General features: G+C 41.6%; 2 protein-coding genes across 3 annotated transcripts in view; both read left to right on the top strand.

Moving 5' to 3' along the window:
• Positions 1-17,379, top strand: part of PSMD14 (proteasome 26S subunit, non-ATPase 14) — a 46,845-nt gene extending 29,466 nt beyond the window's left edge. For both annotated transcript variants that reach the window (XM_082285434.1, XM_082285435.1), the window contains exons 9-13: positions 7,592-7,699; positions 10,844-10,918; positions 13,226-13,351; positions 14,487-14,549; positions 16,737-17,379. In XM_082285434.1, the coding sequence (XP_082141560.1) occupies positions 7,592-7,699; positions 10,844-10,918; positions 13,226-13,351; positions 14,487-14,549; positions 16,737-16,835 (471 nt within the window). In that variant the 3' untranslated portion in view covers positions 16,836-17,379. The remainder of the gene's footprint in view (positions 1-7,591; positions 7,700-10,843; positions 10,919-13,225; positions 13,352-14,486; positions 14,550-16,736) is intronic.
• Positions 17,380-21,341: 3,962 nt separating this feature from the next.
• On the top strand, positions 21,342-27,460 carry TBR1 (T-box brain transcription factor 1; the record flags this gene model as incomplete). The annotated part of the gene is made up of 6 exons (XM_082284971.1): positions 21,342-22,033; positions 22,467-22,621; positions 22,952-23,073; positions 23,429-23,587; positions 24,447-24,508; positions 26,617-27,460. 6 exons carry the CDS (start codon positions 21,342-21,344, stop codon positions 27,458-27,460), a joined length of 2,034 nt encoding a protein of 677 aa, XP_082141097.1.
• Between the last annotated feature and the right edge of the window lie 446 nt (positions 27,461-27,906).

Genomic DNA, 27,906 nt, shown 5'->3' with positions numbered 1-27,906 from the left:
GCATCTCCTCTTTTCAGTTTATTGCAATTGTCTCCTGCCACATACATCATTGAAGAACCTTGTTCTGTGGCCCAAGCAAGCTCTTCTGGAACTGGAAGGTTTTTTATTTCAAAGAGTCAGAATGTGGGCTGTAGTTTGGAACCACTTTGTGCATGCAGTTTCTTTTCATTGGTAGTTGAAAATTGCTTTCTTTTGTTCAACTTAAGAGATCATTAGAATTTTCTTCTAAATGGAGTAAAAAAATGTGCTGAACTTTATCATTTGTTCTTTTACTAATTTTTGAAGTATGAAAAAAATTACTCTTATCGTGCTAGAGAGAGAGAAAGATACGTGCTGGTTTTATCCTCCTTATACAAATAAAGACCCTGAGGAGAGCTGGAGGACTTGTTTTAGCAACCTCTTTCCCCTTTTTTGTCCATTGGTACTTGTAAATCTAGGTGACAGTTGTGTGTAATTAGTCACGTATATGAGCATTACAGGTTTGTTAATACATTACTTCAGTTTTTTACTCTTCAGAGTAATAGATGGTCATTTTGTTGAGTGCTTATCATAAAAATAGTGATTCGCAAGTAGTTTTGATCTCTTTTGCTACTTTTATGCTCTGGTTTAGATTAAATTGTCTGTATATAACACTGTTTCAGATTGGTGAGTTCCGTTTTTGTGCTGCAAATCTTCCCAGTTTATCAAGGCAAATATGTGTGTGAATGGTTTCATAATTTGGTAATTAGTTGTTAGTCTAAAATACTGAAACCAATAGCTGACAGTGATTCAACAATTAATTTCCTGAATATTGGAATTACTATCTAGCTTCAAGATTTTCTTCAGCTGAACATGTCTTACACTAGTTTTTTGAAAGATTGCATGGTTTTAAACCTCCACTCTTTGATAAAAGTGCTGTTATTTTTCCTTTGAACTTGTCTTTTTCCCTTCTTTGTTTGAATTAACCACAAGATTTAGAGACTTTGTTTTTTAAGAAGGCAGAAAAGGAGCAGTCCTTCAAATGAGGTTTGTGGAGTCACTAGTGTAATGCCTGCAATTTAAAATAGCCCATTAAGTTTGTGAGAACTATAAGCAGATTGGAGCCACCTAACAAGACTTTTTTAATATACCCAACTCCTCCACCCACTTCATGCGCATGTCTTGATCTTTGCTGTAGTAAGTCTTCTAAGACTTCTAAAACACAAGTGAATTCAACAGTCTTTAGGGTACAGTTAAAAATTAGTAACACTGTAGAAATTAGTAATTAAAAACAATAAAACAGTAAATTGACTGTATTGTCACTACTTTAGAGACATGTCTGTTCATTGTGAATTATTATGCAGATAGCATGTAGAAGAAAATGTATTTTAAAACATGATGCCTACAATTTTGTTTCAGAATCTTTTATACCTGGAACAACTTCCATTGTTAGAACTGGATTTGCTAATACTTTTCTATTGTAAAGAGAAAAATCCTAAAATGGTGAACATAACTTTGCAGTGTGTAATTTTGATTGGAGTATCAAGAATATGTTTCTGAACATTTTGCATGTATAGTACATTTGCATACTCTCACAGTACTGTGCTATTTCTTACCATTGACTGGACAGAAACATCCTAGTTTGATCTAGGCAAGAGCTGGGTTTCAATAGGAAGGAGCTTGGTTTGGAGAGTAAGGAAGTTGTGTGTGCTGGGTTTGGTCACTGTTGGTTCAGTAAAGATTGATGTTCTTTTTCCTGGAAAATCATCTTTGTAGGAGATTAATTGCATCTGCATCACAGTGTGAGCCACTTGGTGTTTTCAGTTCAGGCTGCGTAAACCTAGGTATAAACTAAAAAGTTTTATTACTGCCAGTGCACCAGTCTTTTGTTACATTTTCTAGAGTAGTTACATGTATCCAGATTAACATATTTTGCATATTTTACTTCCTCTTTTCTTAATGGAGTGCTGAAATTGTTAATATCAATGCTAATGTTCTAAAATTTGTTATGTAATGTCCTTTGGACTTGTGATTTAATGAATTAATGTATGTCTACCTACTAAACCGTTTACAGAGGTTACTTCAGTTCATGCCCTTCCCTAAAACAGAAAGTTCCAAGACTTCGTTGAAAAGTATTAAATGTTTAATTTCCTTTTGCTGTGGTGGATGTAGAATAGTCCATTTATGTTCATTAAGGCATATAGCTTTAAAACTTGTGGCTCAGCTACTTGGGAGTTATGGATGCATGCCCTCACTTGTCAAGATAAATGTATTATGCTGTAGTTCTCTTCCCCTTCCAGTATGGATATTGAAGTTGTACTGCAGATTTGACCACAAGTAAATAATTCTCCAAGGATAGAGAAGGAAAATGCACATACTCCTAGGAATATGTTTTCCAGAGCTAAAATTGACATTTTATAAATAATTTCCATGTTGCAAACTTCAAAATCACAATCACAGCAATTCAGCGATATGCATTTGGCATGAGTCAGTTTCAGTTCTTAGTGCTTTTCATTGGAAATGGCATAAAAAATATGATTTCTTTGAATTTTTTATGTTGTGGGCTTGCAGGGGACAGAAGATGTTCTTCACTTGTAGTTGTCTAACAGTGCATGGCAGCATAAATAACGAAATGGTCATAAACCTGAGCTGCACTTCTCTGGTCACGTGTTCCATTTCATTTTTAAAGAATCTAGAAACAAACTAAGCAGTTGATAACAGGTCAGTTGCAGGTGATAAAAGAGATTTTAGATGGGACATTACTTCTTTTTCCACACCTGGCATAACCACACTCTCTCCTTTGCAGTTGTCTTGCAGCACTGGTATGTTTGTTCATAAACATATGGCATAAACAATACATCGCTATTGGAATTCCAAGGACACAATGCATTTCTAAAGTCACCATATGCTGTGGATTCTTTGCTGGAAAAATATTGATGTTAGATTTAAAAAAAAAATTTAAACAAGAAAGGCTGACTTACTCCTAACTGAAGTTAAAATATAGTGGGACTTGAAAAACAGGACTATTTCATTCAGTATTGTTTGGAAATTTAATATTGGAGAGATTTAAGGATCAAGTGTGTAAAGTGCTCTTGAATTAATTTTTTTTTTTTTTAAATACCCCACGAAGTTATGAAGACTGTTTTAGAAAAACTGTTTATATATATATATATTCACACTTTCAGGAGAAGCTAAAAGAAGTCTGGCTACTAAACATCCTAAATTTTAATCAAGTCATTATTTTTAATAACTATGTGGAGACTATAAGAGGCCAGATTTTTATCTAGCTAGCAGTTGAGGTGTCCAGTGCTCATCTTAGATTGTGAGTAAATTTGAATCATATTAATTATAGCTGTCCTGAAATATACACAGAACAAAATTGTAAATTTTCTTTCTAAAAATACATTATATGGACTCTAGTGTGGGCTGTTGACCCCAGGCAAATGCTAAAAAAATGCAGTATAGTTATTGTTTCTTAGATTATTATGCATTTTGAAGCTAAGACAGATGTACAAAAAGATGTAGTTTTTATTTTGTATTGGCAGCTTCCAAATATTTAGTATCTATTTCCAAGAACTGCAATTAGTAAAGCATCCATGGTACTGAAATCCACACATCCCACAAGCTAATTATATTTGCAAGGTCAGATTGAATACATATTTTCAGAAAAATAAAGGGTTATATAAATGTGTCTTCTACTTGGCTGTTAAATCACAGTTTGTTGATCTGGAGTATAATGTGTACAATTCACAAATTTGTCTGATAACAGAAAGTGGTGTGTGATTGTGTTTATTTTACTAACCAGTATATTCACAGCAATCACTTCCAAATATCTCTCCAGTAAAGATGTGTTAATTACAAAACAGACAAGGTCTTCTATTATATTAAAGCTACTAACAAGAAGACAGCAGGAATCACACATGTAAATAGCATCATCAACCCCTATTTTAGTCCTCTGTTTTGATCTGTGAGTTGCGCATAGACCAAAGGTGCTATTAAAGACTCAGTATATGAAATAGGCAGCATTATATGAACAAAATTTATTCAACAAGAAAACAGACCTTTAACATGAATTTAACAAGCCTGAGAAATTATAAACTCTCATATGCTGCAGATTCATGCAGTGATAATAAACAAAAAAGGAAAGTAAGAGGTTTCCTTAAGCTAGCCAAACTGCTAATGGTTTTGTTATAAGCTGTCTGCTGTTGAAATGACCTCTGAAAAGTCTGGAGACACTTACACAAGGAAAAATTAAATGGTCAGAGTGGTGAAAGAGTTGCACTATGGAAGTGCCTTTTAAAAAAAAATTACCTTCAAATTTCTGGAAAACATCCCAATAGCATAGACTTCTGGCTAACTTTTTAATGTCTTTTTAGAAAAGGAATTTAGCATGAATCTTGGAAACAAATTTTTACTAAAAGAGTACATGCTGCATTATATTATACAGGTAATTTAAGTACAATGAAAGCTTAAAATTTTTGGTTGGGAAATACTGACGTTTTACAACAAAAATCTAAGCAACCAAGTGGTGGTTTGTACTGGGTTTAATTAATCCTTAGAAGTTCTTTGTTCAAAATACTGCATCTAAAGTTTGCATCATAGAATATGGGGTGACCATGTTTCTGTCATCAGCCTGCATCATTCTGTACTTCGAAATACACAAACATAGAGAGGAGACTTCAACTTGTACACACCTCCAAGTGCTCACTGGGGCTTTTTTCTTGGATCTTACTGTGGCATAATTAACACCTACTTCACCCATTGCTCATTAGTACACTGGACATTAATGAGTCTATTTATTTTTATGTAATCCTCTAAAGGCGGGACTGATTTATGCTCGCTGTGAAAAAAGCAACTACATTTCATAGAAATGAATATGTAGGATTTATTGTTGTATTTATGTTTTTATTGTGTATTAGGTCTAAATTTAGCCTCCAGGTTGCTGAGCATGTTAGTTTCTTTAAGATGGTTGCTATAGTGATAGCAGCAAATTCCTTTAATCTTAGTGTAGTTAAAGTATTTAGTTACCATTGGTCATCAGAGTGCAACTAAGATGAAAAACAGCATTTGCACATGTACTTTTTGTACCCCTCTGAGATTGCAGGAATTGCAATTTTAAAAGCATATTTGTGATTTGTGACTTCAGTTTTTCATACGGCTTTCTGTTAGATTTATATTTTTTCTACTTAGGAAATACTTGCATGGCATTCCTTCAGGAGGACAGATAGACAGTGCAGTATATTGCCATGCAGCTTGTACCTGAAACATAATGAACGTTACTTCTCGTCAGAATTAAGATGATTGAGCAATATTGAGTATCCCTCATAAATAATTCAGCAACTTGTTCTCATATTTTAATGTGAAGTTTAACAAATCTGAAAACTAACCGAAATGTTGAATTTTCTTATCGAAACAAAGTTTAATAATTTTTTTTATTTTACATGGCTCAAGTCCCAAAACAAATCCATGCTGCACAATGCCATTGTTTTTGGATAAGCTCAACATTGTCTAGTGAAGTTCTCAGTTAAATTCAGGTCTAGAAGTATGGCTGTTAGTAAGCTATGAAGCAACTCCTTGTCATTATAGTATACTGCCAAGTTCATGTTTCTTGCTCCTCAGGGTAAATTTTTGCTTGCTTAGTTTTTTTCCATTATCTAGCTTGTCTCTGGAGAATCTGTGGTGTGCTTTTTTCTTTTTTTTTTTTTGCTTTGCTTGGCTTTTTAATTTATACTGCCTGGTTGTTATGGTTTGGCATTTCCAGGTGTTGATAAATTAGAGCATCTGGTTAAAATGGAATACCAAGATACGTACGAAAGCTTGTCACAAGTGTTCTGAGACAGAGAAAAATGGTAAAAAAGGAAAAAAAAACTAATTACTTCTTACATTATGAGAAAGAATGTATAGATATGTAGTAATTGTTCTAGATATTTTTGGGAGTTAAATTCTTCTAAATGTTAATTCCTTTTTTTGTAGCATTGGTATCAGATAGCATGCTTCTGCTGCATTCTAAATCTGAATTTGGGGTTTTTATTGTTCAGGGGGAAAAAAAGGTCACTGGTAACTCACTTTAACTGGGTCACAACTGAACATTTTTAATAAAGAAGATCTTTTTTGGAAGGTTTTCTGCATGCAATTTGAAGATATGGCATATGCAGGTGGATCTGGCCAACAGCTGAGAGACCAAGCAATAGCCCTTAGTGGCACTCAGTCAGTCAACACCACTGTCTCACTTGGGTCTCAAAAGTAAATACAACAGGTGATAAGTTTGGGGTTTTTTTCTGTTTACACCTGATGATTTTTTTTATTATAAATACTTGCCAATTAATTTAATTTCCACATGAAGGACCTCAGTATTTATCTTGTAATCCTAAAATCTGCACATTATTTAGTTATTAACATTTGTGTAAATGGAGAGGAAAGTGCTGGAACAAGGTAGGAGACTCAGTGTCACTTTCAGTGCAGACTTTCAGTGACAGTGGTTGATTTCTTATTTGTTCAACGTAAGCAAGATTCAAGTCTAATTCCTCAAAATATCAAACAAGCCACGTAAATGCATCTGTTGTTGTCCAACTCACAGTACAGAGAGGAAAAGAATAAAAATTGTTATAGAAAAAAAACTGTTAAAATGAGATTTAAGTTAATAACTCTTCAAACATATACAGACAAGATGCCTGCAAAGTCTGCCTCGTACTGTTTTAGTGGATGTGCAGGGCTGTGCCTGCAGTGGTCCAGTTAAAAGACTGGAACCTAAACAGGAATTCCTATCTTGCAGTTATGAACCTGTGTTGGTCAGGACACAGTAAGAGTGGGTTTGAGTGTATTGTTGTTACGTTCTTAGCTCTGTTTCAGCTCCTGTAGGTTTTGGATAGGGATGGGGGTTTTATTGCATGGGACCATGAATTTCTCTTTCCAAAAATTTTCATAGAGAAATTTAGCACAGGACGGAGTAAGAATCAGTGATGAGTTTACATTATTTGCAGTAAAATAGCACTGAATACTGCCTACTATGTACCTTTAAATCATAAATGACCTTGGCTTTCTTTTACTCTCTTTTTTACTCCTGAGCATGACACTGACAAGGACTTTTTAATCCATCAGACAGTTTATAGACCCTTTCGTAGTCACAAGAAGCAAAAAGCATCTGACTAGAAGGGAATACATGGGGCAAGTTCCTTGCTGGCTATAATTTTGTTGTCATTTCAAGTATTGTGGTAGTATAATTGATGTGACAGGACTGGGCTTTAGACTTGGTCCCTTAGCTTGTGCTCACTTTCAGTTTTAGTCTCTCTCTGTCATTCATTTTGATTGGATAAGATTTAGGTGACAAACATATGCATAGTTTTGAGGCTTAGAGTAACTGTACGTAAAATTCAATGTTATATGATGATATAATGCATATAAAACTTACAGTTCCATGGAAAAGGTAATAATTGGTGTCACCTTACAATACGAGGTAGTATAGTGTGCTGATCACATAGCCAGCAGGAGGTTCTTTTTTATTAATATTATAATTAAATGATTTTCTGGATAAAGGCCAAAAACAGATGAGAGTTGATTGTGCCTTGTCCACTGTTGCTTGGCTCTATTAGTTGCATTTTCTAAAAAGAATTGACTTGACATCTTGTTTTTACAGGTTGTTATTGATGCCTTCAGGCTGATCAATGCTAATATGATGGTCTTAGGACATGAACCAAGACAAACAACTTCAAATCTGGGTCACTTAAACAAGCCATCTATTCAGGTAAACCTAGGGCTGATAGTCCTGTAAATTGCAAAATTTATTCGTCAATTTTTGGGAAAGGTACTTAAATCAGTAGGTTAAAAACTATTTATTGTTCTCTCTATTGCATTTTGTCACATGCATTTATAATTGATGTGATTCATCATTGAAGATGTATATGTGAAGGGTTTAAAATTGAGCCCTAAATTTGCTACCTGAGTGTGAATACATGTGTTTACTGTGTACAGCAAAGATTCAAGTATAAATTTATGGAAAGGCAAACTTTTAAAAGTGACAATTGATGACATAACATGTGATGCAAAACAGGTACTGTTTTCAGTCCTGCAATTTAAAATCTGCTGCTTATCAACATCTCAGCTTTCTTCAAGATAAGTTACTCTCAAGTAAATTATGGAAAAAGTTCTCTCTTTTCTTTTTGCTCTTAAATTTATAGAGGTTTTTGTTTATTATGTAATCCAGATTAAACTTTGTATTGTGTCTTAAATAATTAATCTCTGATTTTTATGTAATGCATGTAATTTGCTGAAAAAATGGTGGAGGAGAATATTCAATGGATTAAATGGATGCCAGATTGACTTCTGCTGTAATGTTTCTTTTGAATACACATTTGTGAAACTGAAGTATTCAAAGTTTGATTTCTGAAGCTGACTTCCATTAGAAAGACAGAAGTTTTGGTCTTCATTGAAGCAAGCCTTTATTTTGAGAAATAGCTTCTGTCCTGAAACAAGTATCCTCTGGAGTGATTAATGCTTTTATCCCTGTCGTTCCTCTGCCTCAATGTTTTTTCCTTTAAAAAACTTCTCCCCCTTGCTATGTATTCTAAAAAGCATGTGTCCTTGAAACCATGAAGACCAGTTCCTGCTTTTTGTTCCATTATTGGAACAATAGAAGTAATATTTGCTATTTAAACATCCAAGAAAAAGACCATCCATTAGTCAGAGCAGAACTGAAATAAGGGCTGAACTTGTGCTCTGAGAGAGCCATCCTTTGGGAGGCACTAGACTACCATACCCCTATCTTGCAAAAGATCAGCAGGTTTTTTGTTACTAATACATTGAAACCCTTTGCTGTTGATATAAATGCTAGCAAAAAAGAGTCTTTAAAGAGTGTCTTCTTAAGGAAGCTGTGTTTTACTCTTGATTTTCGAATTGGTCAAAACTGTGAACAATAATGAGTATGACATAAGCAGCTAATACTCTTGATTGGATGTAGGCAAGCCCATGCTTGCATGTTTCAGGGCTTTTCTAACTGGGCTGTTCTAGACCATGTGTAATGCTCTCCCTTGGAAACCCGTGCAGTATTATTCAGCTTCATTATTTTAAGATCACTGTCACTACAGCATGGCATATTTTGGCCATGGGATTTTGGGTTTCTGTTGTTAAAATCGGTAGTTTTTGTTTGTGTTGATTTTTTGCAAGTTGACAGTGAGCTGCTGCAAATGTCACTGTTAAGATAAAAATCATAGTTTTAAATAATACTCTGTTCTTAAAGCTGCAAGAGCTCTCGCAGTGTTGTTTTGCTTTTATTTTAAGCCATTAATAAAATTCTGACCCAGCTGAGCAAAGAAGCAAACTAAATACTGATTTCAGCTGGGCTAGAAGCAGGAATTATGAGACATTACTTAAAATCTCAGGAAGAAGAATAATAGAATAATACATGCCTTGGCTTCATTCCCTTTTTTTTTCATCCCAAGACAGTGTGTGTAGTTTTTTCTTGTGTTCCCTTATCAACAGCTTTTTAACAGTTGTTTATCTTTTACATTTGCCCACTCTTTTAAAGGGTAGTTTTTGGAAGGAGAGAGGAAAGGGAGAGGATAGTGGGAGAAGGCAGACCTGTTTGTCACATTTTAAGAGCTTGAGAATCAACTTCCTAAGTATCTACACTTGAATTTATATACAAACACCAAAATCTCATATGCAATCATTTTGAGTGTGGTAAGAAAATAGCAGTGGAAATTACTTATTGCTAATAGTTTCAACTATAAATTCCTTTATTGATGATAAAACCTGTATTTTACAATTTTAATTAAAATAAGTTGCACAAGTAATGGTTTTCTGTAAATGCTGGTTCTCATAACTTTTCAAGTAGTTTTGTATCTTTGTATATGTGTTTGCAATAGAAATCTGTTTAAAATGTATGTATGAAACCAGTTTCAGCTTTCATACAGATAATTTTGTAATGCTGAAATATTAAATTGCACAAGATGCAAATACACATTCATTTTGTGTAGTTCTAAATATATATTTAAACATATTTAGGTGGAATGCTTGAAACAGAAGAAGTATTTATCACTAATTCAGCATACTTTATATATGATTTATCCTATCTTGTTTGTAAATGTATACTTAATGTGTAAAATTTTATTTGAAAATAGACTCTTTTAGTTGTGATGAGGATTGATCATAGAATTTTACACCCCCAAATATTAATAAAATTCACCCTTAAGTCATAAATGTAAAAAGAAGTATCTAACGCGTGTGAGCAAAAGAGAAAATACATGCATACAGATATCACTAAAACTAATCTCAGTTGATCAGATTGTATTTGCAGAGGGCATAATTACAGTGAAAAAGGTGGTTTGGGTTTTTTTTGTTTAAAGTTAAAAAATAAAATTAGCTTTAATACCTAAAGTTAATTTGATGCACATTGTCTAACTGAGGTTTTTACTTGCTTCAGTTACTCTCTCTTCATATTGTACCCTGGAAAATGAACTTGGGAATGTTGACAGTGGCTATAAATAAATAGATAGCAAATAACCTTTTGTTTGTAACAGAATATTTTAATAGGAGTGATAACCAAATTTATTGAGAGAGGAAGGATTTGAGAGAAATATGTTTGTGCATATGTATCGGTCAAATGTTTGCAGGCAGTTACCATTTTTTCTTATTATAGTTGCTACTGTGTGAAAAAAAGCTGTGGTTTAGAAATAGAAAGCATAACTGTCAGTTAATGAACACAAAAAGAGAAACAGAACCAGGTATATTTACTTCATATTTCCTTATAGTCTCTGTTTTTTTCTTTGTGTTTTTTCTTTTATTTGAGTGATGTTTAAAGATGTTTGTATTGAAATTAGCTTTCTCCTTCTGATACTTCTTCGTTTCAGCAGTGGGTGATTTACTTCAGTTTCTCCCCTAAATTTTGCAGGCACTAATCCATGGACTAAACAGACATTACTATTCCATCACCATCAACTACAGGAAGAATGAACTAGAACAGAAGGTAAATGTTTCAGCTTTAATTCAGAGTAAAAGGAACTTTATACAAACTTTTTAAGATTTGTGGCAATATTCTGATTTCAGTGGCTGTTACTTTCAGTAGTTGTTTTAACTCTCCTGGAATAGGTGGCTTCTCTTCCAGAAAGCACTTGGTGGTACAGTCATGATGATGAAACTTTCCAAAACCACATTCTAATGACCATATGAATAATTTAACAACATTTTTGTCCACCTTTTGGAAAGTTGTCATGCTGTTCTCTGCACTTAAGTTTGTCCAAAGTTTCAAGTTTTCAGTGATGAAGCTGAAAGATATACTAGCTGCCTTCAGTTTTCACAGGCTGGAATTCCTGAAGCTAGGAGAATTCTTAACTGTGTTTTCCAAAATGGAATGTATAACCAAGGGATGTTGGGTTTTTATTTGCTATAATCACTTTGACAGAAGGTGCTTCCAGTTGGTATGATTGGAACTCCCCAAGACGTCACTGAATATCCTGCATTTACAGAATAAATATTATGGATTTACTGACAACAAATGTTTTCTCTTACTTTTGCATCAAACTTCAAGTTACAAGCGAAATCTTGCTTGGGAGTCTCAACCAGGAAAACAAATGAGGAAAAAAAAAAAAGCTTATTTATCATCTACAGAAGTTAATTCTTGAAAAGCCAGATTGTGTCCTCTGTGTGTGTTTTCTGATATGTCTGTGCATTTTCATGGCCTTGTTAGGGTTATAGAGTTTATGATGAAATGGTCAGAATCGTTTTTTCACAGAATGCAGACTTTTAGAGAGGTACAAGTAATAAGAAAAAACCCAGTTTCAAATAGTGGAGGAGTATGTGTGCAAATTAGGGAGTTTGAAAGAATGTGTGAAATGCACAACCCGTTGTCGGGCAGTATCAGACTTTCAAAACCTCACTGAAAAGCATAACTGGTCTAACAAAACCAGCTCTCTCAGGAAATGTCCATGAGGCTTCCAGGGGGTTATTGTTTCCGTTCAAATGCAACAGTTTGGCAAATCCAGTCTTGTTCGAAGTTCCAAGTGTGTATTTTCAGCAGTGGCTTTACATAAGTAAGTTGTTACCTTTGCAAGTAGGAGAATTATCTTGACCAAGTTAGGAAAACTTTAATCTGTGAGGCAACAACTCTCTCTCACATCTTTCATAAGGCAGCTTCATACATATCTCAAACCCCCCTCGTGGTGGTGGTGATCTGTTATCTCCATCTGTAGTAAGAAGAGTACATGCTTCATGTATTAGATTAGGAGCTCATCACACCAAACCATAATTTTAAAATCAAGATAGCCTAGCTAAACTGTCCATATGCAGTTTGCCTACGACTCCTTCTGTCAGTAGCTAAGATCTTGCTAACACAAATTATGACACAAACTTTCAACTCAGTTCACGTGTTCCAAAGCCAGGTTTCTTTGGAAACTGTATGTAGGATGAAACAGGTACCTGAATTCAGGTGATACCAATTACAGGGCATACCCATTCTCAAAAATGTCTAGTAAATGTTCACAAATTGAAGGCAAGCTGAAACTGTTTGCTGAAAGGGTCCTTCCTACAGTCATCAAGTGTGCAGGAGATCTACAAAATACGCTTTCTCTGTTCATGAAAATAAAGAAATTGCTGTTGTACCTATTCCTTTACTCTTTCAAGAATGACATCAAAGTATCAAGTAAAACCTTTCAAATATTTGTAATACTGCCTGCATTCATCACCATCAAACCTCTGCACATTTTATCTTATGGTTTTTATGTTTGTTTATTTTGTATGAGGCAAAGACGCACAAGTCATGCTTTGGTCACTTTCAAAGTTTATTTTATCATAACTGTCAGTTGCTTGCATACAGATCAGATAATCAGTGAAGCCTATATAACTAATTTATGAATTTAACCCAAGCATTAAAATATTCTTCAACTTTGTCAGAGTTCCTCATATGGCGGCTAAAGTATTCAATTTTCTTTTAGCCCTGCTACAAGGCAACTGTGCATTCTCAACCTGCAACAAAAATAACAAATCACAGAAAACAAATCTATATATTCCTGTCAAAGTAAATGCGACCCATGTTTCCATGCCTCATTTACATATTTAGGATTCAAGAAGTTTCGATCTTTAAAAAGTATGCAAGTCTATCATCTACTCTAGCAGAATAGTTGGTGATTGTATTTCCTCTATTTAAACATTGACATTGTAAGATCAATATTTTTTTATTCTATTCTTCTTGCTATAAATTGGTTTTCTGTCAAAGAGATCTTCATAGTATTCTGAAAGTATTTTATGATGAATGCTCTAAAGAGGTTTTGTTTTGCAGATGCTGCTAAATTTGCATAAGAAGAGTTGGATGGAAGGTTTGACACTTCAGGACTACAGTGAACATTGCAAACTCAATGAAACAGTAGTGAAGGAGATGTTAGAATTAGCTAAGAATTATAACAAGGTATTCATATCCCATAATGATAGTATAACTGTAGCTGTGTTTATGAAATGAAGAAATTAATTGCTTAATTTCAGAAGGAATTGATTATCACAAGCTTTGTTCAGAATGACTGTAGTTCGTACTAATCAACTACCTAAGGTTTTGTGTGAAGTTGCCACATTAGCTCCTCAGGCATTGCCACCAGACTTTTTGCCCTAAACTGTCAAAGTGTTTTGTAACACACTTTGCTTTGAAATGTGAGTAATCACATCTATTTTGTATTTTTACTTAGTGACGAGAATTTAAGATTTCTGTAGATCAAAATGAGCAGTTAGTTGTATTTTTCAACCCTTCAGTCAAGGACTATTTGGTCACTGTAGCAGAGTAAAGGTTATCTATCTGCATTAGTCTACTAGATAGGCTATAAGTGTTTAGAACACATTCCAGAGCCCAATTCAGTGTTCTGTTTAGATAAAAAATTTGTCATTGGTGTTGTCAGTAAGAGGAATCACAGCTACTTGTACTGTTTTAATACTGACACACTTAGAAATGTTTCTTACAAGTATTAGATCTCAACAAGCATTCTATGAGTAGTAATCATGTCAGTATTTCTTAACAAGTGATATTTTTTCAACTCCTTAGAAGTCCTTAAAACCAAAATTCAGTATTACATTCACTAGTTAAGTTAGTGGATGAACTTTATGAAAACACCGTATTTGAAGGCAACATAACAGTATCAAAATGTATTAAAATACATTACTTTAAACAGTACTAAAATTTATTGAGATCAAATCTCCAGTAGTTGAAACAGTATAGATAATGCTGGGTTGGATTCTGCTTTACTATTCTAACTGGTTTTAACTATCTTTAACTATTGATACTGCTCATTTAGGATTTTTGCTTAATAACATTTTGGTGAATATCTGACAATAAGACCATTCATAAGTATTTGCCTTGATCTTTTGCACTAACACTCAGTAATTAAAACCACGTCTGCTGAAAAGCTGAAGTACCTTTCCTTTTGACTTTCTGAAATGTGTTGCTGTTTGATTTTTTTTTTTTTTTTAAGGAACAGAATTGTATTTTGAGAATCTGTGGCTTGGGGAAAAAGTAAACGAAATCTGAAACACTGACCTTTTCTGTGTTTCTTTCACAGGCTGTTGAAGAAGAAGATAAGATGACACCTGAACAGCTGGCAATAAAAAATGTTGGCAAGCAGGTGAGGTGTGATGAATTAGAGTGAGGTGGAATGATATGCTTCGTTCATTCTAAATACTAATTTTTTACATGTGCATAGGTGATTTTAGTTCTATGTGCATGATATTCTCAGTGCTTCAAATAATACATTTATTTTTGTTGGAGGTTATGGAAAGAACGGGGCCTTTGACTGTAGGTAATCGACAGAATATCTGCAAGCCATGTCCTACGTGTGTTTTTGTTACATACTGAGGAGCAGTGTTGAGATTTAGTAGTTTTCCCTTTTCCTTCTTCATTTGTTTTAACTTCTTCTAAGAGGCATAAAGATATCCAAGTCTGTGTCAGAGAGACCCAAACTGTGGAGACACTTAAAAAATGGTAATCATGGAAACAGAGGTGGGGGGAGGTGTTTGTACACCGTCGTGGCTAAAGAGCCAGCTCACCCCTGTCCTCAGTTCATGAACACACTGTTAATGCTTAGCTCTCAGACACACATAGGCAGGTAGGCTGAGTTCCTTTGTATTGGTGTTTGAGGAAAACTGTTCAGGACCACAGCTGAAACTGAAAACACCCACTCAATTAATTCCATCCCTTTGCAATGTCAGGATATAATGTCTTTATAAAGACTCAACAAAAAACTATTTCTACATTTGATTTCAGCATAAAGGTTGAGGAAATGTGCTTTCATGAGCAAGAGGAGAGCAAAGCCAATTTGTGAGAGCTTGTGTTCAAGAAGGGCAGTGGAAACAAGACATAGCTTTTAAAATATCTAGTGTGTCCTTAAAGAACCAGTACTTATCGTATTGCTAGTAACAGTAGAAGAATTTAAAAGATTCTGGATTGCTCTTATGTGTCAGCTTCTAGCAGCAATGTCATAACACATCTGCACTATTGTTCAGTCACTCATGTATTTCTGTAGCATTCAGAACAATGGAGTTTATGCACACCTACACATACATAAATATATACATATAAAATATGTAAGAAGGGTTGTATTTTAAGGGTTATGATGTCATCTCAAACAGAACTTGAGCTTCACTAGTTGTTACGCATATGTGAAAAAAACTCTATTTTGATACAGTTCTTCAAAAAGAAAATAATTCTTTTCCTGATAAAATTTTTAAGTTTTCTTTAAATTTAAAAAATGGTTCAGTGAAGTAATTTTCAAGTGGGTTTTTTTATGAAACTTAGATAAAAAAACTTTGTAAACAAGCAGCCACTCACAATAAGGATATTATGTTATTAGGTGATAATTTGTTAGGAACAGAAAGAATATTGGAGAACCGTCTGATCTTTGAAAATGAGTTATTTAAGAAGGTCAGCATACATGGATTCAGTAGCACTCTTCTATATAAATTTAGATGGGTTCATTACATTTTGACAATAATTCCATTTTTTAAAGAAGTTATAATTCCCATGCATGATTGTCTTCCGTATTTTAATTTCTTTACACACAAGAATTACTACAATGATACTGTAATAAAGTTCAGACATGTTTTTGAGGTATGCCTGATATTTTTGCAGTATTTGGAGATTAATTATTTAAGTGGTGAAACTGAAGAAGTGCATGGGTATGATTTTCAACCAGAAATAATCTTACTGTTGTATGCAGATGCCCACAAATGCCTACATCAATTGAGTAATAGAGTGTGGGGATATGTATTTTCAGAAAACTGCTCAGGCTTAACATTCAATTCCTAAGAGCATTTGAACAGGGCATTGTTCATGTTTCATGTTTTTATGGGTATAGATATGCTAGTTTTCTTGCAGTCAACACAACTATTCAAAGACTGTGTTAGATGATTCTTGAATCTTTGCAGGATTGGAACACACATTTGTGCAAAGATCTGAAAACAAATTGCAATGTACCAGAAGTAAGATTAAAATATTGGCCTTAGTGAGATGTATAGTAAAATTCACATGTTGTGTGTTGTCCTTAAAACTAACTCACAGCTGCCACGGTTACTCTTGATATGCTGGATAGAAATTTACTTCCTAAACCTATCCTCAACATAACTGTTAGTATGAATTAATAAAATTTTGTTCATGGAAATTCAGTCATTTGCTAGGTCTTCCTAGAATGGAAAATTTAGGAGCATTACTGGCCTGTCTCCATTAACTCACAGACATCTTAAATAGACTTGAAGTAAATGAAATCTTTCAGAGATGTGTTTCAGTCATTCCTCTCATGGCATCCTTTGTATTTCAGGACCCTAAACGTCATTTAGAAGAGCATGTGGATGTGCTGATGACCTCAAACATTGTCCAGTGTTTAGCTGCTATGTTGGATACAGTTGTATTTAAATAACCAATTTACTGTTTGTGATGCTTTCTGTGTATATTTGTTTATTGTTTCTAATACTCACAAAACAGAGACTGTTGAGGCTCAATTTGATTAAACGGAGACATCTGACTTCATTTGCAATGTAAGTGCAGCACTATAACACCTCTCAGTCTCTAATTGTGCATTTGCTTCAGTTTCTTTATGTCAGGGTCCTCACAGATTCCAAAGCATTCAAGAACACAATGTGGGGAAAAATGTATTACATTTTCAATTAATATTTGGGGGAAAAAATTAGTAGTACATATATATTTTGATTGTTGCCACATAATAAAAATACATTTACAAATCTGTCTTAAGTTCTGGACAGTCTTTTTTGAGAAAGGACAGTGGGAATTAACAAACTAGAAAAAGCGTTAGTAAACATTTGTTTCTCCCTACTGTAAAACTACTGAGATACTAATTGCTAGGAAAGCAGAAATTCTCTACTGGAATTTGGCTCCCATTGATTACCAGTTACTCTCATGGAGATTAAAACAAAAAAATCGTAGTGCAGAATTCTGAGGATGTACAAAACCAAAAATGCTGAAAATTCCTCTGTCAGCTCCCGTTGAATATTATTCAAACCCTAATATCTACAGAAGACAACTGACCTTAAGAAAATTAATTCAGTTGCTGATAACTGAATCACAGAACTCTCACGAGCGGTGTCATAAATAGCAGTATTCTGAGAATAAACATTAAAGTGACAGAGGCTGTTCTAGGTTACATGAACCCACCCTCCTGTGAAAGAGAACGTACATGAGATGTCCATATATATAAATATATGGAAAGAGTCCCAACTAGAATATGACATCTAAAACCATTTCCACTAACTGGAGAGGGAAACACTTGAAGGAAGGCAGTTGGTTTGACTGCTTGATTTGAAGCAGGCAAAGCCAAATAACTGGGTTTAGGGAGTGACTGCATTTTGGGCAGGTACTGATTGGAATTGTTCATTACAGTTCTTTTTTTCAAGTGTTGGATGTTGCTTAGGCTGATTTGATTCTTTTGTCTGGGCAGAAGTTTTCTTTTTCTCTTTACTGTTTGTTTGGGGCTTTTTTTAATAAACAGCAACAGTACTGGCAGGCAAATATTATAAAACTATCTCCACCTCTTTTTGAAGATAATTTTTTTAATTGACTTCTTACTTGCATACTAAAGAAATAACCCATAAATTTGTCTTATTTTCCAGTTTATGCCCATATTTACTTACTCTTTACCATTCAGAGATTTTTCTTTTGTTTGAAATTTCTTATTTAGGCCTTTTAATTTACTATTTTAGACTAACTCTCTCTCAAAGTATATTTAGCGTGCACTTACTTCAGAGGGAAACATGCAGATTTTTGCAGCTGCCCTCCTTATGGCCTTCCCTCTGCCCCCACAGTAGGCAGTGGAATATCAGACTGGGAAGATGGAGACATACCAAACCACATTTGCCTGTGTGTAGTTAAATGGATGTTCTTTCTGGCGATTCCCACTGCAAGCCTGCGGGTGGTTGAGGAGGGCTGCATTCGGGCCTCGCCGTTGCCGGATGCGCACGCCCGGGGTGAGATGGGGCAGGAGCTTATCGCGGGACCTGCCCTGGGGCTCGTCTGCCAGGGGGGCTCTGCATCCCTGCCGCTCTCTACTCCCACACACACGTGTAACACCACGAGGGAGACAGAGTTTGGCAGGTCGTGGGTAACATGGCACTGCAGAACAGGAGAGGAGCTAGCGCAGTGCTGCAGTGTATACATGCGTGAGAGGCTGGTGTAAGCAGGGAGACAAACCAGTGAGTCTTACATATTCTAAATTAATTTTGACAAATGTACATCTTGCAGAGGGTAGCTGAAGGGAGTCTGTTGGAGACGCAGATCTCCCGTAGTATAAGCATTTGCTGTGGTACCCTGCTTTCTATTCACTCCTCAGTTTAACTTGGAGGCACAATTTTCCATTTACCAAGATGTTACATGAATAATAAAAATGCAGGGTTTTGGGGCATCCTTCCTTATTTGTGTCCAGTGCTTTAGGAGCTACACAGAGGATTTGGAAGAATGTGTGTATGCTGTAACCTGAAAAGCAGCAGCCCGTATACCATGTTGGAGGAAGAAAGAGATTTTCAAGCAGCCACCTTCTGAGCCTCCAGCCGCAATGGAGCAGACCTTCATTAGCAGCATGACCCCTTGTCACCTGTCAGCACGAAGGACGGGCATATTGTATTAGCAAACCTCACTCCATTCTATGACGATTCTGTAACACCACCTGCCATTGCATATCCCCCCTATTATACCAGTTTAGGAGTTGTGCACTGAAGATTTTTGGCATATATTAGCACTTCCGTGTGATTGGCAGTATACCACTGAATTCATTGCAGCTCCGCATCTATATGGGTGTAGCTCTGTAATTCAGGGCAGCATTTCCGAAGGTTTATCTGCATTTTGGTCCATCTCCTGCCTATATAAGTCCATTACCATTCTGTTGTTTCAGACAGGGAAAGGGAAGGGTGAGCACTGGTGAAACAAGTGTCGGAAACATTAGTTAGAACTGGTAATAATGAAACTGTTCTCTTAACATAGAAAGAAGGTGGTGTATGGAAAGTTGCATGCGCTGAACCACTCGAGTAGAACAGTGAACTGCTTGCTTTTTGCTTCATAAATTATCTTATTAGAATAATTTCCTTGCAGAGTGTGTGTATGTCGGCATCTGTGAAACACCAAATAACTGAAGTAGCTCACGGTTAAGCAACAGAAAAATAAATGGCCACGGGATTTGTGAGCATTGAAATACACATTCTGACAAGTCATCCTTCTTCTAGTCTTATCTGGATTTGAGTTTGCAAAGTTTCAGTCTGGCTTCAGGCAATTACACGGTGGTTCGGTTTTATTATGCAGTGGTTCAGGCTGCATTATCTGTCAGTGGAATTTGAAGCCGGCTGCTGATGTCACCTGGGAAGAGATATGGTCTGTAAAATACCTGAAGTCCAAACCACTAAGGGGACAACAAACACTAAGAAAAATGGAACAGGAGAGCTCCTCTCCGGGCAAAAAAACCCTAGACCCACAAAAATCGAAAAACAAACCCCATGCTTTTAAATTCTCGGGCTTCCCTAGGAAGAGAAATTGAGACTGGTGCTTGGCAAAGGCGGGGTGGCGAGCGGGCCCCTTGAACTCTTCAGGCGCATCTTCACGCCTTGGAGGGTCCCGCTTTCAATAGCCCGAGGCTCGGCCGGGCACAGCGCGGGACCCGCCGGCTGGTCCCTCCGGTCACTGGGTGTCCCCGCAGCTCCCCCGAGGGCTGGCGAGCTTCGCCCCCGCTCGCCTGGGAGCGCAGCCCGAGCCGCGGCTCCCGCGGAGACCCCCCGGGCAGAGGGTGCCGGCGGCTCCCGCCGCAGCACCGTCATGGTTTGGGTTTCTCAGCTCCGATCGACCCCGCGGCCGCGGCGGGCCGCGGCCCCTGGCAAAGGTGCTACCAAAAATCTGCCCCTCCCGAGAGCTGCCCGCGGGACTGAGTCACTGAGGGAAAGCAGGCACCGAGAGGAAAGAAATCCGGAGCCGGATGGGGAGGTGGACGCCTTCCACGCTGTTTTGCTGATAATCTCCGACATTACGGCACCCAGATAAAATATTTATTTACTAAAGGACCCGTAAACATCGCGGCAAATACATTAGGGCACTTCGGCTGCGGGGCTTATGATTATTTCAGAAGTTAAAAGAGATGATACGCGGCCACTGTCAGCAGGGACGGAGGGTGTATTTTCCCCCGCGAATAGGCACGGGTGGGAAGGGTGGGGGCGATGCGCCGGGGATCGCCCAGAAGAGCTGGGGGAGAGGGGCTGCGCCCCGCTGGGGACAAACCGCGGGAGTGAGCTGAGGGCAGCGGCCGCCCAGCCCCACGCTTCGCTCGCAGTCGCTCCCCAAAGCGCCCAGGACCCGCTCTCCTCCCTGACGCACAAAGGTGGGGTACACGCGGGGAGTATTTGGGGAATCACAGGGTTTGGATTTATTTTCCAGCCATAGTCAAAAAAAAAAAAAAAAAAAAAAAAAAAAGCTAGAAAGGTCACATAATAATGAGCTCTCACAGCAAACACACTCTTCCCTTCCCCCTTTCCCTTCCTTCTATCTCACAATAAAATCATCTCCTTCAATTTGCCATGATCGTCGCGACCAGGAGCCAGGTGATTATCCTAATTAATGTCTATCTAATTAAATTACTGTCAGCGGTTAACCAATGGCAGAAGCCGTTTCATCCTCTCCACAAGCAGCAAGATCAAAAGTGAGTCTTTCCTGATTGCTGCATAGTGTCAATTGGCCAATCTCTTCTCCCTGGGAAGGGAAGGAAAAAAAAAAAAAAAAAAAAAAAAAAAAAAAAAAAAAAAGTAAATCAAACGTTTGGGAAGCATTTGGTAGATGAAGTGCTTTCTGCCTAGTGTGGGTCCCAGGATGTCTAGCTTCTGATACTAAGAAGCCCTTTCAGATCCAGGGACTGAAGGGTTATTACTGTGGTGCTAGAGCTATGCAGCTGGAGCATTGTCTTTCTCCCTCTATCATGCTCTCCAAGAAATTTCTCAATGTGAGCAGCAGTTACCCACATGCAGGCGGATCTGAGCTTGCCTTGCATGATCATCCCATTATCTCGACCACTGACAACCTGGAGAGAAGTTCACCTTTGAAAAAAATTACCAGGGGGATGACGAATCAGTCAGATACAGACAATTTTCCTGACTCCAAGGACACACCAGGGGACGTCCAGAGAAATAAACTCTCTCCCGTCTTGGACGGGGTCTCTGAGCTTCGTCACAGTTTCGATGGATCTGCTGCAGATCGCTATCTGCTCTCTCAGTCCAGCCAGCCCCAGTCTGCTGCCTCTGCTCCTAGTACCATGTTCCCTTATCCCAGCCAGCATGGACCTGCTCACCCAGCCTTCTCCATCGCCAGCCCCAGCCGCTACATGGCTCATCATCCTGTGATCACCAACGGAGCTTATAACAGCCTCCTGTCCAACTCTTCTCCGCAAGGCTACCCCACGGCGGGCTACCCGTACCCCCAGCAGTATGGCCATTCCTACCAAGGGGCACCTTTCTACCAGTTCTCCTCCACCCAGCCGGGGCTGGTTCCCGGCAAGGCTCAGGTCTACCTGTGCAACAGGCCACTCTGGCTGAAATTTCACCGGCACCAGACGGAGATGATCATCACGAAGCAGGGAAGGTAAGCCACCGCGCGGACCTTTCTGGGTGTCGGGGCTGAGCCGCGGACTTCGCCGGGGGAGCCGCCCGGAGTCTCCGCCGCCCCGGCGGAGCCATCCGCCCGTCACCGGGGCCCCTGCCCTGCTCGCCGGGAGCGCCGGTGCCGGTCCCCGCCGGAGTTGGTCCCCGCCGGAGACGGTCCCCGCCGGGGCAGCCCTCTCTGCCTCCCCGCAAGTTCCCGCGCCCGCTGCCCTCATCCCTTCCCCGCGGAAAGCTCGACGCTCCAGGGAGGGGGTTTATTTTGATTTTTATTTCCCGGTCGCTATCGGGAGCCGTGAGGATAAAGAACAACGGCTGGTTCCTCCGCGTGTGCCTGTCGCTGCCGGTGGCTTGCTTTCCTTCTTCCTTTTCTTTTTTTTCCCCCTTTTTTCTTTTTCTTTTTTTTTTTTTTTTAGGCGCATGTTCCCTTTCCTAAGCTTTAATATATCTGGTCTCGACCCTACGGCTCACTACAATATTTTTGTGGATGTAATTTTGGCGGATCCCAATCACTGGAGATTTCAGGGAGGCAAATGGGTTCCTTGCGGCAAGGCGGACACCAATGTACAAGGCAAGTTCCTCCAATTAACACTTTTCCCGACACATATGTAGGTGAGAATGATTAATTAATGCCTTTGCGGACTGGCTCTGGCAACTTCTTAAACGCAAATGGGCCAACGATTTTTTTTTTTTTTTAAGGAAAGAAAGGAGGGTGGAGGAGAAAGTAAAAGGTGTTCGGAAAAAAGCTGTTTTAATCCTTTTCTTTTAAAATGAAGGGAGTTTTGGCAGTAAAATATTGGTAACTTCACGGGGTCCTTCGCCCTCGTGTGCGGATGCAGTGGCAGAACAGGGGTACAGGCGAGAACTGTGATGTGGTTGTGTTTTTTGTTGTTTTGCTTAGGAAACCGGGTGTATATGCATCCCGACTCCCCCAACACGGGAGCCCACTGGATGCGTCAGGAAATCTCCTTTGGGAAACTAAAACTTACAAACAATAAAGGAGCATCAAACAACAACGGGCAGGTCAGTGCGGGAAGGCAGACGCTGCCAGAATTATTTTTATTGCTTCAGTTAAAATCCTACCGTTTCCGAAAGGACGTGGGGGTTTTTTGTTGTTTTGGGGTTTTTTTTAGATAGTGTCGTTAGGTGAAAATAAAAGGGGGGTGGTGGTGAGAAAGTCCTCCCATTTTATTTTGCCATGGGCCTCGTCGGCCCTGAGCGCGTTGCCCAAGCTGACACCGCTGTCCGGTGCGGCCGGGGAAGTCCGCAACCGTCCCGGGGAAGCGGCGGCCAGCGGGCATCGCTCTCCTCGTCCTTCTCGCACTAATTTCTTCTTTTTTCCCCGCGTCCCCCTCCCTCCTTTTGCCATGCCTGACAGATGGTGGTTTTGCAGTCCCTTCACAAGTACCAACCTCGCTTGCATGTGGTGGAGGTGAACGAAGACGGGACGGAGGATACCAATCAGCCGGGCAGAGTGCAGACATTCACGTTCCCCGAGACGCAGTTCATAGCCGTCACCGCCTACCAAAACACCGATGTAAAGAGCTCCCTAGTTTATTCCCCTCGCGGTCCCCCCGCTCCCCGCAAGGCATCCCACCAGGGACGGCCCGGTTGCTGCCCACCCTCCCCTGGGTCTCCGGCGCCAGGAGATGGGGCTCCCTGTTCCCCGTTGTGTGGCATCGCTCCCTGGCCGTCCCGAGGGCGGCCGCAGCCGCTCGGGCCGCCTTCGCCCCAGGAGCCCCCTCCGGGCGTCCGCAGCGGCATCGTCCTCCCCCGCCCAGGACGGGCGCGATCCTGCCCCTCCGTCCGGGGCTGGGCGCTGGCCCGCGGCGTTTATCTCCCAGTCGGAAACAGCTTAGTTAGCTGTTAAGCTGTTATCTTAAGCTTTAAGTCTGCAAAGATCAATTAACATCCTCATTGATTGCGCCCGGGGGTGACGGAGCAACTTCCTCAAATTAAAAGCTCGTTAATGCCTGGATGCGTTTCGGAGTGGTCTGGCTTTGCTACAAACTGGTGCCCCCTTTTCAAATGACATATGTTCAGTCCACATTCTCGCTTTAATTATTTTGCTTGATGCAAATGCAAACTCCTAGTTACCATTCTGCGGTACGTTTTGCCTAATTTCTGGATTTCAATATATTTATACCCATGCACTAGGAATGCTGAACACGTCTCAAAATATGGGGTTAAATATTGAATTCTTTTGTACTTTTTACAACAACGTAAATCTTAAAATCAGGCGGCGATGTCTATAAGCATGCCAGAGCTTATTTTTCACGGTTTAAAGGCAATATGACTGACTAGAGTAAAGCTTGGTCCTTTAAAAACCTGTTGGCTGCAGTGGGGTATATTTTTCAGGCTTTCACAATGTGTGCTCTGCTCCTCTTTTTCCCTAGATCACACAGCTGAAAATAGATCACAACCCTTTCGCGAAAGGATTCCGAGACAATTATGATACGTAAGTAAACCGGATTTTTACTATCTTTCTGCCGGCTGCACACACATGTCAAACGGGGGAGATTTAGCATGAGGGCTGGCTCGTTTCACACCGAGATATGTAATGTCAGGCTTTTCCAGAGCCCTCCGGGAGGGAAGCACGCGCCCGCTCCGGCACAGGGGCTGTCCCTGCGGCGAGGCCCTACGCAGGCCTGAGGCCGCTTCCGCGCCTGGGGCCGCGCTGCCCGCACCTGAGTCCGCATCTCGCTTTGGCACTTGCGGCGGTTTTGTTGTTGGTTTTTCCTGGCACGTATCTTGGCGCCTCTTTCCAAGCTTCCGTTTCACTTGCGTGTAAGGGCTCCGAAAGCAGCACCCGAGCAGCAGGGGCTCAGTCCCCGGCAACCCGCCGGGTCTGCATCATCCCGGGGTCCGCAGAGCCGGGATCCGGAGGCAAACGTCTTCGTCTTGTTTTCTTCTTCTCCGGGGTTGGATTTTTTTCCCCCCTTCTCCCTTCTGGGTGGAGCTAAAGCCTCTGAAGTTTTAAACGCGGTTTGTCCGTGTTCTGCCTCTGCCCGTCCGCCTCCGAGGCGTTCCCAGCCACTTGACCCCCCGGCCTTGACCCCGCGCCACACGCGGCTGGTGCCCCTCCGACTGCAGCTCCGGGGCGGCATCAACACTCCCGCCGCCGCCTTTCCCGGCCCTCGGGACAAATACGGGGATATCCCGGCCTGCAGGCGCTGCAGGCAGGCTTCCCCTGGCCCGAGGTGCGGCCCGCCCGGCATCCCCTAGCCCAGCTTGGGGCAGCGGGAGGTGGCGGCCGCAGGGCGGCCCATACACCCAGGAGAGCAGGCGGCTTGGGATGTCGCCTGTCCCACTGCAAGCTCTGGTCTGTGGGATGGGCCCCCAGCTTTGAGGAGGAAAACCTCTTTCCTCTCTGAACTGTGGCGGTGAGCAGCCTCACTTGGCCTCGAGCGCCTCATCCCGTGCGCACTTTCAGCGCCTGCTTCGGCCTCTCCGCTGGACCGCGGTCCAGCAGCCACCAGCAGCAGGTTTTCAGGACAAGGGTGGAAACGACGCCAAGAGCTGAATTAGTGCGAGAGGGGCCCGGGGCCGAGCTCCAGCTCTCCCCAGGGAGCAGCTTGTGGTTCGGCCGCTCTTCCCCAGGGGCGGGGGTCGCGGAGGCTGTGGCGGGGAGCAGGGCCGCCGCCGGGAGGACAGCGGCCGTTCCTGGTGCCACAGAGGGTGGCAGCCGAGCCTGCCCGCTCTCCGGGAGCTCGGCGAGAGTATGTGCGGCCTTTGGAAAGGCTACGTGGCCTTCGCCCCCAGCCAAAAGTGCTCTTCTCTTTTTGATAGGGAAAAACTTTATAGGGCGTCACTTGAAAGGAGACGGGGGGAGGGGGAAGCTTCAATGTTGTCTAGCACGTTGAATTTGTTTAAGGGCCAAGTTTATTTTGGATAAGAAATTCCAGGAGGCGTGGAGGGTTAATTAAAGCACAGTTTTAGCCTGAATTAAATACAGATAGTAGTTATTCATCCATTAAAGTTTTTATAATCGCAAATTACAGCCCAGCATGGGAGAATTATATATAGGCCAAGCAGGGAACACTGGAAGTGTCTGGCTTTACATTTCCTACAGTAGGTGTTTAAAGATTAGCTTAATTTAAACTCAGCAAAATGTTGATGGTTCGTCTGTGACTCCCAATAATAAGTGTTAAACAGCCGATAGAATTCCGTAGTCTGCCACTCATGCTGTTCGCGGCAAATGACCGGGCTGCCTGTTGCGCATGTGGTGGGGCCGGTCAATGTGTCACCGCGCGGGATTCCATGCCTTTGGGTTGTGGGTTCCGACCGGACAGAGGGATCTCAGCCCCGTCAAGGAATGGCCAACCGGTTCCGAATGATTTATTCTCCATGTTTGCCCCCGTCTTTCCTCTTACCCGTTAAAGGCCCTCGGCACTACTTATGCCGGAGGCCAAGCCCGGAGAGGAGCGCAGGCTCTCGGCCGGGCAGGAGCGCGCTGGGACGGCGCCGTCCCGTTCGTACCCCGAGGGCCGCGTTCGGCCGGGTGCCGCGCCGAGGAGGCCGCCGGGCTGCGGCGGACACCCAGCTCTCTCCCCTTCTCTTGGGCAGGATCTACACGGGCTGCGACATGGACCGGCTGACGCCTTCCCCCAACGACTCGCCCCGCTCGCAGATCGTGCCCGGGGCCCGCTACGCCATGGCCGGCTCCTTCCTCCAGGACCAGTTCGTGAGTAACTACGCCAAGTCCCGCTTCCACCCCGGGGCAGGAGCCGGCCCGGGGCCCGGCGCCGACCGCAGCGTGCCCCACACCAACGGGCTGCTCTCCCCACAGCAAGCCGAGGACCCGGGGGCCCCCTCGCCGCAGCGCTGGTTCGTCGCCCCCGCCAACAACCGCCTCGACTTCGCCGCCTCCGCCTACGACACGGCCACCGACTTCGCCGGCAACGCGGCCACGCTGCTGTCCTACGCGGCCGCGGGCGTCAAGGCGCTGCCGCTGCAGGCGGCCGGCTGCGCCGGGCGGCCGCTGGGCTACTACGCCGACCCGTCGGGCTGGGGGGCCCGCAGCCCCCCGCAGTACTGCAGCAAGTCGGGCTCCGTGCTCTCCTGCTGGCCCAACAGCGCGGCGGCGGCGCGCATGGCCGCCGGCAACCCCTACCTAGGGGAGGAGGCGGAGAGCCTGGCCCCCGAGCGGTCCCCCTTGCCGGGCGCCGAGGACTCCAAGCCCAAAGATTTGTCCGACTCCAGCTGGATCGAGACGCCGTCGTCCATTAAGTCCATCGACTCCTCCGATTCTGGGATTTACGAGCAGGCCAAAAGGAGGCGGATCTCCCCCTCGGACACCCCGGTGTCCGAGAGCTCCTCGCCCCTCAAGAGCGAGGTGCTCACCCAGCGGGACTGCGAAAAGACCTGCGCCAAGGACATCGGCTATTACGGCTTCTACTCGCACAGCTAGGCGCGGCCGCCGGCCCGCCGTCCTTTTGCACAATAACTCCTCCGCGTTAGCGCACTGACCCCCTCCCCTAGCTGCCCTATCCGTGCCCCGGCCCGGCCCGGCAGGGAGGCAGGCAGGGAGGCTGAGCCGCGGCCGCCGCCGCCCCCCCGCCCCGCTCCCCGCCCGGCCCGGTCCGGCGGCGCCCCGGGGGCGCGGGGGGAACTGCCGCACCGAAACCCACTGATAAGTAGGATGCTTAGACTCTCAAACCGTACAGCGCTTCCTTCCTTTTACCACGGATGGATTCTAGGGGAAACAGTAATAGTGGGGAAAACAGCCTGTGAAATGCCTGTACATAGTATTTATTTTATTGTAACAGATTACTTTTCTTTGGCTCAGTTTATTTATTGTTTGGATTTTTTTGTTTTGTTTTCATTGTTAAGTCACAAAACTTAGATCCTGTTTAA

The sequence above is a fragment of the Coloeus monedula genome, assembly GCF_965178545.1.
Source record: "Coloeus monedula genome assembly, chromosome: 7".
NCBI lineage: Eukaryota > Metazoa > Chordata > Aves > Passeriformes > Corvidae > Coloeus > Coloeus monedula.
The sequence above is the reverse complement of the archived record's forward strand: the minus strand, read 5'-3'. Positions and strand labels throughout refer to the sequence as shown.